This window comes from Balearica regulorum, chromosome 2 (genome assembly GCF_011004875.1).
Source record: "Balearica regulorum gibbericeps isolate bBalReg1 chromosome 2, bBalReg1.pri, whole genome shotgun sequence".
Lineage (NCBI taxonomy): Eukaryota > Metazoa > Chordata > Aves > Gruiformes > Gruidae > Balearica > Balearica regulorum.
In genome coordinates this window covers 38,310,167-38,326,553 of record NC_046185.1, presented here as the reverse complement: position 1 = coordinate 38,326,553, position 16,387 = coordinate 38,310,167, and the positions used below count along the sequence as shown (strand labels likewise).

General features: G+C 44.5%; 1 protein-coding gene across 1 annotated transcript in view; it reads left to right on the top strand.

The window, feature by feature from the left end:
- VXN (vexin) overlaps positions 1-14,315 on the top strand; it is a 31,797-nt gene extending 17,482 nt beyond the window's left edge. Inside the window, exons 6-9 of the mRNA XM_075743967.1 lie at positions 4,700-4,862; positions 9,015-9,076; positions 10,738-10,805; positions 11,818-14,315. Coding sequence (XP_075600082.1) covers positions 4,700-4,862; positions 9,015-9,076; positions 10,738-10,805; positions 11,818-12,004 — 480 coding nt within the window. The 3' untranslated portion in view covers positions 12,005-14,315. The remainder of the gene's footprint in view (positions 1-4,699; positions 4,863-9,014; positions 9,077-10,737; positions 10,806-11,817) is intronic.
- The last annotated feature ends 2,072 nt before the right edge of the window (positions 14,316-16,387 follow it).

The window sequence follows — 16,387 nt, the reverse complement described above, 5'->3', positions numbered from 1 at the left end:
ATGCCTGAAGTGGCCCCCAGGAAGGGTCAATAACATGCCTGTGGTGTTTGAGTAAAAACTATATATCCGGGTATTTTCTCAAATGGTGAAAATCTTATTTTCATCCCGTAACTCAGGCTGAGGTTTCAAAATGACTCTTCATTCCAAATGAGGATGAAAATCAGAGTGTCAGGGTGTTATTCAAAATAAGCCACTTTGAGATGCTCCTTTTTTATTTGTTATGTCTTTGGTATATTTTGTTTGTCACATATAATACAAAAACAGAAGAGAATTCCAAACTAAAAATGAACTATTCTGACTTAATAAAACAGAATGCTCAGATAATTTCTCCATTTGTTGACAAAATACTTTTCCAACAAAATCCTGAGACTTCTTCTAACCAGAATTTTCTCATAAAACTATTCAGCTGGAAAATTTTCAGCTCTCATGGAAATCTAGGGCAACTGTACATCTGTTATCATGTTCCGAATCTCAGCAGATGATAGATGGTTGTTGTTTCAGCTGAGTGGGAGCCTCTAATATTTAATTTGGATTGGATCAGCTGTAGCAGCACTATACTCAGAAAGGTCTAAGAAAATAAGAAAGTCCCTGTTTGATTGCTGTATTTTTATAATTGGGTGGTTTTTTTTTTCTTCTGGGACTTTCCTGACACCAATTAAAGATGTCTTTTGATTGGCCCTTAGTCATTATGCAGGCAGCGTCACACTGGCAGTGGGAGCATCGAGCCCGAGGAATGGTCTGCAGCTCCAGCTAAGAACGGAAGCCAGGCTCTCAAACCAAAGCCATTGGCACAGTCAGCTCTTCGACTTGTGCATTCCCCTTCTTCAGCGCGATGCAGCTGTGTGCAGCTCGTGCGCAAGCATTCAAATAAATAGCACGTACTGGAAGATACGTGCCTGTGAGGATGTTGTGGTTGCCAATTTCTAGACCCACAGAGAAGTAGCAGAATGATTATTTCTTTTTCACTTTTACCTCTGCACCTGGAGTCAGTGCTATGGAAATGCCTCAGCTAACATGAAATCTTCTGCTCTGGTGATTGCAGTGGATGCACAACTTTAATCCTCGGCAAGGGCAAAAATAGCAAGCAACGTGGACATCTGCCAGACCTTTTTTTCGCGGCAGAAATACTCAAGCAGTGTAGCATTAAGTGATTTAACATTCATATGACTGACCTGGGGGGGGTGACTTCCATCTCATTCAAGAACCCACCCCAAAAGCATGATCATGACTGTGGAAGTATGAGAGAAAGGGGGAAACACTTTCTTTTTTTCAATTGAGTGTTTCACCAATATGCTTATTTGTAGTTTCTATTGCCCTATTAGGAGTTATTTCCAGTGATGTTAGATCCTTCCCTTCTCTTCCCTTGCTCTTCTAGCTCTGAAATCCTTTGGGCAGAACCGTCTGGACACCAGTACCTGGCTACTTTGCAGAAAATTGGTAAATCCCTCTGTGCGTGCTGGTACTGCCGCATTAAAAATTAGATCAGCATTAGACCATCAAAAAGAGCTTAACTCTGCAAATCTGGCATTTAAACTCCACTAACAAGCACTTTGTTGTTCAGCCTCTAAGCTTCAATGTTTTATCCAAAGCCAGATGTTTAATTGTCACCTTTTCTGGTTGGTTGTTGGTTCGAGGATGGGATTTTGGATCTAGGAGCAGGGTTGCTGGAACAGCCTCTGCGCTGCTCTGCAACCCTCCTGCATCCTCCATGTCCCCTGCTTAACACAGCTAATTCCAACAGCAGGTATGCCAGGTGGTAAAGTCCACAAAAAAAAGAGACTTTGCTGAGCTCTGAATTCCGAGTCAGCATCCTGCCAACAGACTGAGCCAGTCAAGGGACTTACAGGTGCTAAAAACAGTAGTTTTTTAGAGAGCATTTACTAATTCTGCCTAGTTTGGCTGACACTGCCATTCACACAGATTTAAATTTCCTGGTATGTCTAGAAAAGAAAAGTGACTTCCAGCTGATCCTTCTGCCTTACCCTAGGTACCCCAGAGAAATGTCAGCTCCAGTTTAGATCAAAACTGCACTACAGCAGGTTTAGTTGCCTGACCTAGATAAGTCTTTGCATATTACAGTAATGGGTGAGGTAGCCAAAGTCACAGTGAAATCTTGAATTAGAAGATAAGAAACTCCAAAAGTGTGCTACAGCCAAATGCTGCAAAGAAAGCTATTAACTGAAGATGTGCTATAGAGGTTGCACTGTTGTCTCCTGCTGTAATGGAAAATGGCATTGTAACTTATTTATACAAATTCTTCTGCTTGAAGGCATTTGGGCATTACTAATCCAACATGTAACAAGGAATCTCAAAAACAGGCAATATGCCTAAATAATCTCTGCTATTAATGAAGTCAAAAATCCTGCCTCCTTTCCCCAAACTAAATTTCATCCTTTGCAACACAGAGGCAGATTGTTAAGTTTCAAGTTTGTGGTGGTTTACACTGATCAAATAAGCCACTTTCAGGATTAGAGATGACTGCAGCCAGCATCCTACTTACCAAAAATGCTCTTTCCATGACCATGCAAAAGAAATGACCTCAGATGTCTCAGCAGCAGAGGGTTGATGACATTTTCTGCCACACACCAAAGAAGACTGAGTGTGACCAAGAGCACTGAGCATATTTCCAGAGCTGGTGGGAAAAGCTGAGCTTTGTGGTGTTCCTTGAAAGCTGGAGGAGCCCCGTTCATGCGAAGCAGACTCCAAGGGCTGTCGTGAGAGACCCTTGCCAGCCGCAGGCTCATTGTATTTGTAACGAAGACAGGTGACTCCACTGATGTCACTGTGGTGACGGGGGGTAATGCCTCTGGTAGGCAGCTTGCAAGGTTCGGGTGGTCAGGGTGTGCGGGGACACAAGAGCCTGCAGCCTGCGAGGAGCTGCTGCAGAGGGATGGGGAGGTCCTGGAACTGGTCCAGGGGCAGCTGGGAGAGAGCCAACGCTTAAACAGCAACAGGAGGTCTCTCACCACCAGCATCACCCTCGTTTCTGAATTACCGGAGCGATGCTGAGGCTCGGCTCTGTCCAGCAGCACCAGATTCGTGGTCAGTAGAGCTGGGCCCCAGCTGCAGCCTTCTTTAGCACATGATTGTCTTCAAGGACACCAGCAGACCCTTTAACTTAACACTGGGTACGTCCTTAAGTAGCTTATGGAGCAGGGATGGTGTTAAGCTGTGTGCCAAAATCCACAGAACTGAGAGAAAACCCCTCTTAGGTCTTGGATTAGGCTTTGGTTGCCTCACCAGCCCCTTCCAGCAGTATTTTTGCTGCCATTGGGCAATTCCTGCTCCTTGTCCTGCTGGTCAGTAGGATCTAGGTCATGTAGCCTTCTCCAAACTACTGAGGGTACATGGAGTCAAAAGAGTAAAAAGTGGTCAGATTGGGGGTTTTCTTTTTTCCTGTTTTTGAAAGCATTGGTTTGTATGTGGTTTTATATTTGTAAAAATTCAGTACACAGAATATTGCAGATTAACGGCAAACTGAATTAAAACTTACTTAAAGAAAATGGACAATGTTGGGTAAGGGGACATGCTTGAATGCATTCCTGTTTTTATCTTGAGTGTATATTAGAAGACAGAGCAATAGATTGAATTAAGACCTTTTTCTATGCCAATAGCAGGCTGGTCAGCTGCTGGTCTCAGTCTTGAGACAAAATAACTGTATTTATATATGAAACACGTAGATGGCAACTATCAGTCATCAGTTATATGCAAGTAACCACTTTTCTCCTGGTCTTCCAACATAAGATCAACATAAGTAAGTCTAATAGGAAACAGTCTGAATAGTTGCCACATGTCTTGTTTCCTTACTGGTTTGGATCCTCGCCCTGTTTAACTGGTTCTCTGTTGCTAGTCTTCAGGGAAGAGTAAAAAAACCCCACCATTCCTTCCCTGCTGTTGGGACTTTAATCTTCTTGAGAAAATTGCTTCTGGACCATCCTAGATAACAGACCGGATGGATCCACCTGCTTGGAGCTTATCCCTGTTTTTTTAAGCTCACATTGGCTCTGGCCTCCTCAGTTGCCTGTGGCAGCACAGTGAGTGCCATGGCTTGGCCATGATCCATGTAGAAAAGAACTTGATTTTGTTCACGCTCGTTTTCAGGGAGTCTGTTAGAGGTAAGAGGGCCTAATGTTCAAAGATGCAGCGCTCAGTGAGTTTTGTTTACGCGAGCTAATGTTTGTGAAAATTAGTCTCTAGGAGCACAATTATTCACCACCTCGTACCCTCTGTAGTCATTTACCAGGTATGAAATGTAAATAAGTCCAGAAGACAGGAGAGGCCAGAAGAAATAACATTTGTAATTCACATCATTGCATAAGTTTAACTGATTGTCCAAGATATGACGCAATAAGAAATTAAATTTGAGCTGTCTCAAAGGCATATCCCATTCAGTATATCTTGAAAAGGACCACATTTCAGTCTCCTGAGGAGAATACAGAAAGGCACAATGAAGTAGCTGGGTCCCAGAAAGACCCCCACTTGATTTTCCCACACTTTTATACATCTCATCTCATGCACAGAGGCAGGAGCCAAACAAAACAAACCTCACAAATCCCACAGTCCCCACCCGGCAAAATCCCCTTCAGATGACAGCAAAGCAGTGGGAAGAGCAAGGTCCATGCTGTTCCCCCGTGACCTCAACAGACCACCTCATCTCCAAGGCCGGGTGTAACAGGATGGTTTTGCCTCTTCCCTGTAGGTGGTAGCCATAGCTGATCATCGGCCCCACAGCACAGAGAAGCTGCAGCCCCACCAAGGTGACTTCCTCCAGGTGCTGTACAGTGAAGACGAGGTGCGGGGCTTGGGCTGCCTGCAGAGCGGGCAGCGGGGACCCTGCCCCACCAAGGGCACTGCCCAGCATGGTAAGTCCGCAGAAGTGGCTTTATTCCTTTGTGGCTTCAGAATGTTTTTAGATATTGCAGTCTTCCAGTTTGCAGTGAAGCAGGCACTTTGTTTTGTACCTGAAGGATACTTCCATGCTTAAAATGTCCAGTGGAATTAATGAGATAATGATCGTGGCATTGCAGAGCTCTCACTTTATTCAGAGTCATAAACGCTCCCTTTCCAAAGGCTGACAGTATTTTAGAGATGATAGATTGTGAATTACTGAGTTTGCCTGAGTCAGCTTATATAATAAGATCCCTGTTCAGTTGTTTGGAACTTGCCAGAACATAATTATTTGGGATGAAATTTTAGATTCTGGATGTCAGTCACAGATCTGATTTTGTTTTTTCAATCAAAACTTGTTCAGCATATTTGTGAGAACCTGTGAAGGAAAAATAGAGTTTGCCAATGCAAAACCAAGGAAATGTGTAAATATAAATAGACTGGTCATTCAGCTCCTTCAGCACTGGTGTGTTATGTTTGGAAGGTCGACGCTGGAGCAGGGCCATGCAATTTGGCAAGGGGTGGCAATTTAATCAAAAACACATCTTTTGCTCTCCTTTGAAAAACCACCCAGATGCAGCCAAGTCATAAGCCTTTGAAAAAATCCCATATGGCACGTGTTTGGTAGAGACATTGGACATTTAGCCTTTAAAAGGTGCTAAATTTGTAAAGCAGATACTACCATGAAGGCGTACAGGTTCTTCACACCACTGGTCTGCAACTGCGCTGTTCCTAAGCCATCCCATTTGAACGCAGACCAGACAAGAGCAGGGCTTGGGATACTGGGAAGGAACAAATTGAGCTTGGGACCATAGGCAAAGATCTCAAACTGGGACTGGAGCCAAGAAATGGCTGAACAAAGAGCTGGGTCTTCAGGTCTGGAGAGGGGAAAGGAGGAGGAGTGGCTGGGACCAGCTCTGGGGTAGTGGGTGGCTGAGAGCCAGTGAGGGAAAAAGGAGGGACTGCTGGTCTCTGCTGTTTGGGGCAACGAGAGGTAAAGGATGATAGAGAGGTGCAAACAGGAGAAAAGATGTAGGAATCCAAAAAGAAGAGCAGAAAAGGAGGAAACAGTTTTCGTAGGGGGAGAAAGGGAAGTCATTGGGCAAAGAAACCGAGATGCTGAATCAGAAAGAGGGAGAAACTAAGTTTAAATTAGAACAAAAATTAAGACAAAAAGGACCGCCTGAGGAGTGGGAGGAGGGAGCAAGGAGAACAGGACAGGACAAACTCACCAGGAGCATCTGACCAAGACAAGACAGCTACTGCAGGGCTGCCTGAGCTCGTGCAGCACAGCGAGGTGGTCTGTCAGATCCCCATTCCCCCCAGCACAGAAGGTGCTCAGGGACCACGCAGGGCGTCTCTGCAATAGCTCCCCAAGGTCTGTCCATTGCTGCCACCGGAATCGTCAGTGATGCTCGTCACCTCACACAGCTGAGGTATGCCCCTTTTCTGGGTGCCTGCTTCACACCTCTGACTGCAACACCCCGGAGCGCTCGGTTCCTGCTGCACTAAAAACTGTCCTTCGACTATGAACAGTGCTGCATCCTCCTCAGGCCTCTGAAGTACTGGACCCCAGGAACTTCTGATCTTAAACTCAGTACCTACTTCTGTTTCCCTGGCATAAGTCCTTGTCCTCCAGGAGGTGACAAAGGTGGTTTTTTTAAAACATTTGTGCAGATGATGATCACAGTTATCAGCAATACAGAAAAGCCGGTGAAAATAATAATAGTTCTGTCCTCAGAGGGTTCACTGGCAGAGAAAGTAAGTAAGGACTGTGCAAGAAGAAATAAAAGCTAGGGATGAACAACTGCTTTCTGAGTGAATGCTGTCTGTATGAGTGAAGCAGAAAGTCTGTGGGAAAATGGCTTCTGGTCACAAATTAGAGACTGAATCTCAATGTCTAGATCCTTTGGGGGATGTAAGAACTTTGGTCCAATTCCGGTATTTCATAACTTTTGAGTGCCTGACTTTACAGATTTAGCATTTTAAGGGGAGGAAAGTAGAAGTGTTTGCAAATATTTGTATGAAAATAAAAATAACTCTTTGCTATGATGTGCTGCAGTGTCCAGTTTCAGTTTGCACATTACTAATACCCGCACAGAGAATAGGATGCCATGAGAGAGTCCAGAAAGGTTTCTCCAGCTGTTTCTCAGCATAATGTGATATGAAGTGAATTATATGTATGGATATGTATCATCTGTTTTCATTAATCTCTTTACAAATGTGACTTCCACATAAATTTCACCCTTCAAAAACATTCTTCAACTTTCTTACTGGAAATAGTTGTGTCTGTAGAGTTTGCAATGCTTGCTCCATAGACAAGGACTGTTGAACATTGAAAAGACTTCAGATTTGGTAAAGCACATCTTGAAATCTGGGTCATAGAGTGAACAGTTCAACTTCCAGAGGAAGTGAAAAATATGTAAACAAGAGCGCACTTGTTGCTAGCATCGGAAACCCTACACAAATATCAAAGTATGACAGTGCATTCCAGCATGCAGGAAGGCATGTAAGTGTAGTGGAAGGCCAGAACAAGAAACCCCTGACTGCACTCAAAGCCGTGATTTGCTTCACAGGATGGATGGATTAAAAAAAATCTGCACTTATTCTCCAGGAAAGAAGTCATCGGTTTTGTACCGAGTTTTTGTATGAGTACTCATCTTGGAAACACAGGGCAAGTCAGAATAACAGATGTGGAGCAACCCTTGTCCAAGGCCTGGACATCCATAGCACCTTCTGGAAGTGGAATTCACACCACACCCAGCCATCACTGTCCTGAAAAGCGCTTATGAACCTGAAGCCATAAGGACTTACTTTTGCTTACATATGTTGCTAAAATTTCACCAGAACATTTTCTATATCTAATAAGAAGAGAGACAGGCTGAAGGGAAGAACCAGACAATATAAGAGCAAACAACAAAAAGAAAAGAAAAAAAAAAAGAAAAAATGTGGACATTAGCTGAAGCACTGATGCCTGGAGCCACTTGCTGAATATTGTTAGTACCTAATATGCAAGATGAGAGGAGGTAATTGAATTAAACTTTGACGTGAGGGATACAGTTAGGTACCTAATGGAATTACTGGTGGGGGGGTGGAAGCGGGGAAGGAGAGGCTGGTTAAGATATTTATCGTGGTCAAATATTGTCCCCAGAAGGAGAAGACAGTTCTGATTGCTAACTCATGCTGGACATAGCACTATAGGAGCACCTTGGCTATTTCTGATGTTTGCTGTCATTATTTATATTCCATTGGTCACAGCAGTTGTGAATCCTCTGTCTTGGTAAATCTTGGTGTTTCTGCTCTAAACTTACCTGAATATCCTTTAAAAAACAGCAGAAAACTGGAAATGGCCAGGAACAGAAAGAAGGTGGGGGGGGGGAAGATGTCCACATTCCCACAGCCAAATGGGAGGATTTGGCTCCATGAAAAAAAATCTGACATCCCTCACTCATTTATTTCCTCACCACAACTAGCAGGAATGTCAGTGAGTGTTTATCCATGGATGTTATCGGCTGAGCGCTCACTTGTAACTGAAAGGTAACCTCCAGGTTTGAGGACAGCAGAGAGTGGTGCCACTCAGCCACAGGCAGACAGAGAGGTTGAAATCCCTCCCTGTGATGGGGTGGATGTAGCCCACATCTCTGCCCAGGTAAGAATAACTCCCCAGGACAATCCAGAAAGGAGAATGATCTCCTAGGCAGGACAAACCTGGCAGTGGGGCTCCAAGACCCACAAAAACTACATTACCCAACCTCTGGTGCGGAGTAGCAGATGGGACCGCTCTTTGTATATACATACACAGGAGTGTTCTCAGGGGGGAAAAGGGTTCCTGCTTAGCTTGGGCTGCTAAGGACAGTTCATCCTCTCTTTTGAGAAGTCTAGGAGCAAGCAGTTGAGTGACTTTCCGGAATGACTTAAGCAATTCCAAATTCACTTATTTTGATATCATAGTAGATGAGCATAATAAAGAAACTTCTGCACTTTTGGCTATAATCAAATATAGTGGGACTATAACCTGAATCTGGGCTCTGTTCTTATCTGGGTTTAACTGCATGGAAGGAGGCTTTTAATACAAGCTGTGCCAATGGGATAATTACCAATAATGCCATGTTTCTTATGCTTTGCAGCAGGAATCACTGAACGGGAGTCATCCAAGTCCTGTAACCACCTGTTGGATGGAAAGTCTTCGGTAAGTAAATACAGCAAGACCAACTACCACTGTCTGATGCATCTTAAAACCTAGGACCTGTCAGCACGTCCCACATTAACAGCATGTCAGTCTGTCACAGTATGTGCAGATTTCACAGTCTTCGTTAAGGTTTTCAGACATGATTTATGCCAGAGGATCCTTAGCTGGGAGGAGAGACTGGCATAGGATGGCTGTCCCACAGAGAACCAGGAAGGGTTGCAGGATGGAAACAGGCAGGCTCCCGTTCTGGATGCTCAGTCACTTGCAAGAGCAGGGAGGAATTAGCCTCTTGTTTCCCAGGGAATTTCACAAATTGGGAAAAAAATAATTTCTAAAGTGGAACAAGCATCAAATAATTCATATTCCAACCTGACATGATAATCAGATCAATCAAAAATGTCAATAAAGAGGTGATGGGAAAATCATCATACAAAACCCAAAAATTCATTCTGTAATGGACAAACAAAATGCTTTGATGAAAATTGACTGAGCTTTATTAAAACATTTTCCCTCCCTTCTTTTTCTTACCAAAAAACAATTTTCAAAGTCCCTACAGTTTATAAAAACTAGATTTTTCAAACAGAAAATAGTCCTTTGAAAAGTTTCTGACCAACTGCAGACCATACTATAGAAACATTATGGCTTCAAATGCTCTTTTGGACAGCTGCAATATACTTGCTAGCTACACTCAAGAAAAATAACTGTACAATATTGAAGGATGGTCAAAATTAATGGCATTCAGTGTAAAGAAACTAATTGCACCTACCAATAATTAACCAAGTTAAATTTCAAAGGATGCTTGCAAAAGTCATTTCAAACATCTTTAAGTCTTGGGATACTTGCAGAGCACACCTAAACATATCCAGTCTCAGATTAATCCCGGGAGAAATAGCCCTAGACAGCTTAAGACCAGTTGAGTAGTGACAATAATATGGAGAAATTTTTCAGTATTGTCTGTAAAATCAGTGATGCGTTTATTGCCTGAAATGATGACAGCACATCACATCACAATTTTTTACATTTTTTTTCTATTTCTGGGCAACTCACACTTTAGTTTACCATCTTGGAGGATGTACCTGTCTCACTGGCCTGTTTATGAAAAAAATGTGACTCAGTTCCAGTGGGTAATTCATGATCAAATAAGACAAGAAGGAAGAGGACGGTTAGGCGCTTGTGGGGCCGTGGCAGAACTGGGGCATGAACCAGGGCCCCCCATGCCACACAGCAGCACCCAGAAAAACGGGTAAACATTTCTGAACGCTCGAAAAACGGCGATGGGTGGGACAGCTGCTCCCCAGCCAGCGGCAGAGGTGGCTGTAACGAGTTGCAAGACGCAGGCTGCTCAGCCGCAACAAAGCCTCACCTCCGCGGGAAGCCAGGCATGAAAAATAGGGAATAAAAAGGTCTGCAAGCCTCCTTCCTTCAATGGGAGGTGTAATTCTTGCTCATGCAAGACCTGTGCTGAGCTCAGTGAGACCATTTCACATGAGCAATCAGTATTTGTGTGGGTAAGAGTTGGGCAGTCAAGTCCTTAGTCAGCCCGCTTTCTCTTGTTAAGAGAGTATTTATTCATTTTCCTAAAACAGCCTCTTTCCTCAGACAAACCTGGAGTCCCTACTCATCCATGGCATTTCCTAATGATGTGCTTTTTCCTCCCACAGTTCCCACCATCGCTGGTTGCCCATATCACAGCGAAAGCAGCGGCTGCCACAGACTCTCCTACAGACGAGTAAGTCCCTTCCCACCCCTCCAGCCAAACCTGTGGGGCTGTGCACGGGGCACTGCTGGGCAGGGAAGGGGACGGGGCATCTCCGCTGCAGGTCACCCTCTCTCCAGAAACATGAAGAAGTGCTCAGCTGCAGATCTCCTCTGAACTGGAACTGTAAAATCTCTGTGATTTACAGTAAAGCCATGCCCTTGCTTCCCAGAGGCAGAGAGTGGCTGAAGGACATGCTGATTATACCGTCGGCCATGCCCATTTATACAGCTATCCCGGTGCCAGTTGCAGCTGTTTTATCACTAGAAAAAAAACATATAAATTCAAAATTTAAGTATTTTCCCCCTAAGAAGTTTATAATATTTGCCCTCTGACAGCTTAGAAAAATGTAATTAAATATTTTTTAAACAAAGCTTTGCTGTCTTTAAGTGTAATTCAGGAACAGCATGGCCGTAGTATAAATGCACCCATCAGCAGGCAGTTAACCCAGGCACGGATCTGGGTGATATCTGAGGTGCCACTATTGCCACCTGAGGGACGGTAACAAGTTCATTGTCACTGTGTCCTCACACTCCATGGGCAGAGATATAAATCCCCATCACCCGGTGTAAGCCAGCTCAGGCCCCTCGGCCAGGTGGAGCTCACCTCACCTGGGGGCTGCCACGTGGTCCCCGGGGATTTGGTGGAAGGGCTCATCTCTGTCCCCACGCCACCTACCAGCTTCTTGTCCGGTGGCAAACACTACAGAGGATGCACTTAGTAGTGGTATCACTTGTAGCCCATCCCCTCGTGTGAGTGTTCGCTCTGATAGCAAGGGAACAGGGGGCACCAAGTGGAGTGGGGGCGGCTGCAGCATCCAAGCCCACTGCCCTGCACAGCCCCTGCTCATCCCAGACTTGCCAGTCCCAGGGACGGGCGACCCTTTGCAATCAGGCAGCCCTTGGTTTTCAGTGGCCAGTCACCATAATCAGGGAAGAAGGGTCACGGGGATGAATGCTTTACGCGTCTATGCTTTATTTGCTAGCCACAGGCAGCGCTGGAGGAAGACGGCGGAGTACGACCTGACCCTGCCACCAGGAGCAGAAGCTTCCCTACCGTTGACGGGAGGCAACCTGTGCGGGACACCCAGCCTCCTGAGGAAGATGTGGATGAAGCACAAGAAGAAGTCAGAGTACCTGGGGGCAACAAACAGTGCCTTTGAGGCAGACTGATAAGGCTAAGCAGCACGTGGAAAGACAGAAGGTCCTTTAACCAGGACAAGGTGCTCTAGGATCAATGAGGGAACAAACACAGCACAGCTCATCCAGGAAAACATTATCCTTTTTATTACTTGATGCCATTGCCTCAGAATGGTGGGAGAAAGGCTAACTAAGGTAAAAATGGTAAATGTGATGCAACTCACTGGTTGGTCTTTGTTGTGATATACTAAAATCCCAAGTAGCCCACTAGAATTACGTCTTGACTCAATGATGTTGAAATTACTGCTGGCCCATTCAGCATTTTACATGTCCTGTGTGAATCAGCTCGGACTCACAACACAAAAAGCCTACCAAGAGGTTTGTGTATCCCTGCAAGGCAACAGATTGATTACAGTGTGCCATTAAATCCCAGGGGTCTGCTCGTTGTGTACCACTGCTTGTCCTCTTCCCCCTCTCATATCATGAGATAAAAACCACATCTTACGATATGCTTGGTTGCATGACATAAGGCTAAACATCTTTTTTTTTTTCTTCAGTTTTGGTGTTTTAACACAGGAGTAACAGATGCAAAAATTTTAAAAGAACGGGTGAGTCAGAACTGAGCAAGTTTGCAAACACACATTTAGCAAACTTTGCTATGTGACAAGTGATTGATATTTCAAAGTGTCCTGCCAGATCAAACTATGAGCAACTGGATAACCTCAAAAGATACTTTCTTCCATAGAACTTGCTTATATGTTAACTGACAGTCAGCAACTTATTCTCTGCCTATGTGGTAGAGGATAGTTCACTAAGTGCACAAAATACTAGGAGGAAAGAAAATATGTAAAGGGTGCAACTAGGTGACTAAACTTGAGGTTTTTGCATCCAGGAGACCTGTGCTTATGAATAGATGGATTTAATGGAATTTGCTCAAAAAATTTTCTCAATTTTTTTTCAATTTAGAAATTGCTAGTCATGGCCCCTTGGGTTGTCCTCTTAAAAAAAAAAAAAGTTTTACAAAACAGGTTTCACCAGTGTTACAGACACTATTATATTAGTCCTGAGCAGCACTTGCCTCGTATGAGTGCTCTCCTGGTTATTATAAAAGACTTTGGTTTGCCTAAATACAGAACTTTAAATATAAAATGGAAGGAAGTGTATCTCCTGTTGCTCATAGCCATGATGATCTTCTCTAATCTAATGGCCAGTGCTCCACAGCTTAAATGAAAAATAAAGGTCTTACTCCATGGCAGAACCAGAGGAAAGAAGCTCCCATCTGAAACTTGCTTGCCTGCAGCCAGCGTAGTAAAACACAGTGAGATGCCATCATACACAGTGCCACGGTACTGAAGTGAGGAGGCTCCAGAACCACGAACCCACCAAAGGTCTGAACCATACGTTGGCAGCATTAACGGCAGTTACAGCTCCTTTCCCTCCCCCCACAACCACCTGGGCAACTTCTGTACTTGGCGTACCTGCTGACTTCACCCACTGCTTCTGTTAAGATCCTCTTCAGCCTGGACTTAGAAAAAAGCATATTCTGAATTCCTCATAAAGCGCAGGACTGAGGGAGCCTTGGATTACAGCCGGCAGAGCTGCAGGCTCGGGCAGGTATCCCCTGTGAGGGCTCACCAGCTCAGAGGTACCAGGGTACCACCTGGACGGGAGGGAAAGGCTGCTAAAGGTCCTCTGGCTCTGGGGTGAGTGGGGTGGAGCAGCACACAGAAAAGGTTCTCAGCTTGACAACCTGAGCAACCAAAGTCCATAGGACGGGAAAGCAACTGGAGCAGCCTGGTAGCTTTACAGAGCAAATGTCCCTGGTGGCTCCAAGGAGGGCAGCAGGGGACACCTGTGGGGGGCTGGATGTGCTGGAGAAGGCAATACGATAGGGAAGGAAGTTCTCATTTATAAAGGTAGTATGGCTTTTCATATGGCCAGAGCCAACTCAGTCTGCCAAGGAGGGGAGAGGCACTAGCCCTTCATAAAATATCTCTCTCTGTCAGCCCTCACGTGCAGCTGTCCATCCCTTCTTCAGTCTCAGGCTTCTCCTTCAGAAGTGCTCAACAACTGACAGAGGACAGCCTTGCAGCTAGAAATCACACAGACACTCCCCTTCTCCTTACCAAAGGCAAAAGTCTTTCTCTGGCCTGGCAGCCTGACAGAGGGGTGATTTGTTCTCCTGCTTTTCTTTCTTCCTCCTGGTAAAGAAGCAGAACACAGCTCCTCCTTAACCACACACTGAAAGGCCCCAGCTGCTGGCAAGGCAAGGGGAAGAGGCGACGGTGGCCTGGTATTGACCATGTGTTGCCAGTCATGGTGTGTGAGAGCAATGCCAATGGCCCCTGAACAGCACCAGAGCAGTTTTCTCACAGGGGTCCACCCCACCTTTCAGTTAGACCCTGACACATTGACTCTAAGTAATAGTCAACATCGGGTCCTCCATGACCGAACCAAGCTGGAGCCATGGCCAAGATTTTCCTGAAACGTCTTTTACAAATATCACCAAACACATTACACCCCCCTCCCCCGCCCACAGAGATCCTGCCAGAAGGTAAACCCAGGAAATTCAGTGGGACTACTCTCCCACACAGCAATGCCTACATTCAAGGAGTAGGGAGAATAGTAACCACCAGTTCCCTTTTTTGGTCTCATTCTTTAAGCAAAGGAAAAATAAAGAGGGACAGACACTGGGAAAAGTCCATTTGCTGCATTTGGGGTAATTAAGACAGTGAGCATTTGTGGTACCTGCCTTTGTAGCTAACGTGACCCATAGAGCACCCAACACACAGTCCAGGGCAGCAAGAGTTTTGTCTGTTGAAAAAGCTGTATCATAGTGTTTCACTTGTTAATTAATAGCTTTAAGCAGTATAAGAATGGAGGCAAAGAGATGATTAATGTTTCTACCTAATAATTGCTGTATGTTGAAATGTGTATTTATGGTTTTCTTATTTAATTTATAATTTGGATCTACGAGAGAAGGAGAGATTTACAAGAAGCCTATTTAATTTCTCTGTATTCCAGGAACCACTGTGGAGATTTCTTGTATTGTAGCAGATACCTATTTTATTGATTCAAGTAAAGATGTTCTATTCATAAAAAAAAAAAAATAAACAAGTAGCATGTGGTAACATATGGGTCTCAGTGACTTAAAAGCTTTTGGGAAGAAGCATTTAATGGAAAGCAAATGTGGCGTTTATGATACTGAAGTACACAAACACCTGATGGCAAAGAACCCCAATTTTGCTCCCCATAGGGAGAGCCTGGAAGCATGTGTTGTGAGCAACTCCAATATTTTACAGGTGGCAAAATCATTGTTTGTTATCAGATACTTTAAGAAAAGCCCTGGAACTGCCAGCATTAGATACACGTTTACATACCTGAACTCAAGAGCATTACGCACACGACGTTTAGTCTCACTGCACCCCTGGGAGGTAAGCAGTGTCACATCCCTCCCATCAAATAAAAGCACCAAGACAGAGATTCCACAAGGGCAGCTAAGGCCCTGGTAGAGAAGAAAACCAAGTGCTCCTCATCTTCAGTCCTACCAGTTGACAACAAAGTCACTTAACATACCTCAAACACAACATGGTCTTCAGAGACCGTATGCTCAACAATGGCCCAACACGAGGTGGGACGCACAGGGACGCAGGAGCCCTGGGCTAGAGGAGCTGACTCAGGACTGCAAGGGGCAAGACTTTAAGATACAACAAGGAAAGAAAACATATGGTGTTGGCACCCTTCACCAACCCCAACTTTGGAAAGCCTGTCCATTAGAGGATGGCTTGTCCTCCTGCCTGTACTCTGTGCAGCTCTGGTGAAAATGTGCCACATTTCTGGTCCTTCCATTACAAACAGTGTCTATGTTTAAAATGAGCAGCCAGGGAGTGTCCTCTCGATGAGTGTCCACACCACAGGACTTGGCACAGACTTTTTCCGGGATGCGGGGTAACAATCTGGCCTCTGCTGGGAACTCCTCTGCGAATACCTGACCCTTAGTCATCTGTTAAAAATATCAGCATGAGTATGGAACAGGATGTGGATATGCAATACATTTTCCAGATGAAAATGTACAGAAAGCAACGTTGGGTCGACTCCAGCATACCATCAGAAAAATGTGAAATAGTGGTTAAAAAAAATAAGTGAACTGTGCCATTTTTCCATCAAAGACAGAAAAGTTGTTAATTGTGCTTCTGACTGGCTCTGCCTGACCCATGCATATTGTCATACTTTATAACATCTATAAGAAGATGCATTTTTCAGTCACATTTCATGTCATTTTACAATTTTGGGTTCCCTGGAACTGAAGACTAACTGGGGCATCGACCTGACTGAAATAGACTGCATGATGACAGCCCATCACACTTAGAGTAATTTATATTTCATTTCCAAAAAAAGGTTTCTAATTTCTTCTCA